Genomic DNA, 1781 nt, shown 5'->3' with positions numbered 1-1781 from the left:
AAAAAAAAAAAAAAAAAAAAAAAAAAAAAAAAAAGAGAGAGAGAAAAATTTGAAACAAGAAACTTGAAATAAAAAATAAGAGAAGAAAGATTGCACAGGATATGTATATCTTTATTCACATGAATATTAACATTCACCTCTTCTGGCAACCTTTCTATTTGATTCTGTTTTTCTCATTCCAATTTCTTCTTGACAGAGATTGACGTTCATATATTTAATGGACTTGGAGATGGGGCGTACAGTTTGTAAGAAACATGATGAAGACATTGACAATTGCCCATTGCAAGAAGGCACAGAAGAGAAAATGGTTTGAGAATAAAATGAACCCAAATCATGAATCTCTCAGGAATAAAAAATAATGTCAAGGCAGGCCTTTGGGGGGAGGCTTAGGAAAGGCATCTGGGGTGATCCTAGGGCAGAATGAGGGTCCCTGGCCCTCTCCCACCTGGTGTCAGGGCTCCCTTAGTGAAGGCAGAAGGCAGGCATTTATTTGACAGACAGAGCTTGGCCCTCAATGTCAGGGAGAGCCCTCAGCCCACAGCCCAGCTGGCTGGACACAGGTACCTGCAGATTCTGCAAGGCCTATGTCTCTGGATGGAGCCCTCACTTTGGGTCCCAGCCCTGTACCTTCCTGAGACCCTCAAGATCCAGGCAGACAGTGTTCTCCCTGTGGCCCTCACTCTTCTTTTGCTCATGTTCTTGGGGACTGGAGGACTGTCTAGTTTCTCTCGTCACCCAACCTGTCCCTCTAGTTCCTGTGTGGTAAGAATGTGTCCTGGTCAGTCTGAGTTCTGACACCATTCTTCTATGACCCACACGTGATTGATGGGATCCTGGAGCTTGAGGGTGCCCTGAATCAGTGTTACAGGATCAGTGGGGCTGATCTCACCCTCCAACCCCCAGCCTCATGGGCAGCCTCCCTTTGGGGTGGGTTTACAGCTGCTGTTCAGTTGGTGGGTGACTGGCAGGGCCATTCCTTTAGTAAGCCCATGGTTTCCCCCAGAGCACACAGGGTGGAGGCAGCTTATCCACCCTCATGTGCTCTTTGGAGGCTGTGAGTGGACATGATGTTTCAGGAGTCAGATGATGACTCAACCAGGCATCCCTTCGGAAATCCTCAGGCTCAGGTGGGAGGATTAAACCACCTGTGCCCGTTGTCCTGGTAGAGCCTTAGGCATTTCAAGCCCTGTTCCTGGGTGACTGCTTTTGCTTTTTATTGACTTATTTTTGTATTTTTAAATATATTTTGACCCCCTATTGCATGCTAGATGCTCTCAATGCTTACGTTTTCTAATTTGAGTCTTACAATTTTTTTTTCAGGTGCGCTGCACTTTTATAGTGGATGTTCGACCTTGGTTTTCCCAGTTCAGCCTCCTGAACAGCACCTGTGTGGAGAGAAGGTGGTGACAGAGTCCATGGTTTTTTGCAGCAGAAGTCCGCTCTTCCTCCAAATTGTGACAATCTGTAGTCCTAGATCTGTGCTGCCTGGCAGAATTAAAGGCATTTCAAAGCACTTTCTGAGTCCCTGAGCAGTTTTCTCTCTCCTACACTGTTTATAAGCCATTGATAAGCAATGGTGAATTTATTATCATCATTATTACTTTGGTTGCAGGGTAGAGCTGCTTAAATAAATCAAACTCCCCTGGTTGATTTTCGAGGCACGTTACTGTTAAGCGTTCCCACCAGTTGGTTTGTGTGCCCTCATCCGTCCATCCATTAATTCTTCTATTCCCTTTGCTCCTCGCCCTCCCTCCCTCCATCCCTCCTCCCCCTCCCCGTCC

The 1781-nt window shown here is 46.3% G+C and overlaps 1 protein-coding gene across 1 annotated transcript in view; it reads left to right on the top strand.

The window, feature by feature from the left end:
• Positions 1–1513, top strand: part of CST9L (cystatin 9 like) — a 4698-nt gene extending 3185 nt beyond the window's left edge. Inside the window, exons 2-3 of the mRNA XM_017860085.1 lie at positions 197–307; positions 1321–1513. Coding sequence (XP_017715574.1) covers positions 197–307; positions 1321–1407 — 198 coding nt within the window. The 3' untranslated portion in view covers positions 1408–1513. The remainder of the gene's footprint in view (positions 1–196; positions 308–1320) is intronic.
• The last annotated feature ends 268 nt before the right edge of the window (positions 1514–1781 follow it).

This window comes from Rhinopithecus bieti, unplaced genomic scaffold, assembly GCF_001698545.2.
Source record: "Rhinopithecus bieti isolate Rb0 unplaced genomic scaffold, ASM169854v2 scaffold_49371, whole genome shotgun sequence".
Lineage (NCBI taxonomy): Eukaryota > Metazoa > Chordata > Mammalia > Primates > Cercopithecidae > Rhinopithecus > Rhinopithecus bieti.
This window is presented reverse-complemented; position numbering and strand designations above follow the sequence as displayed.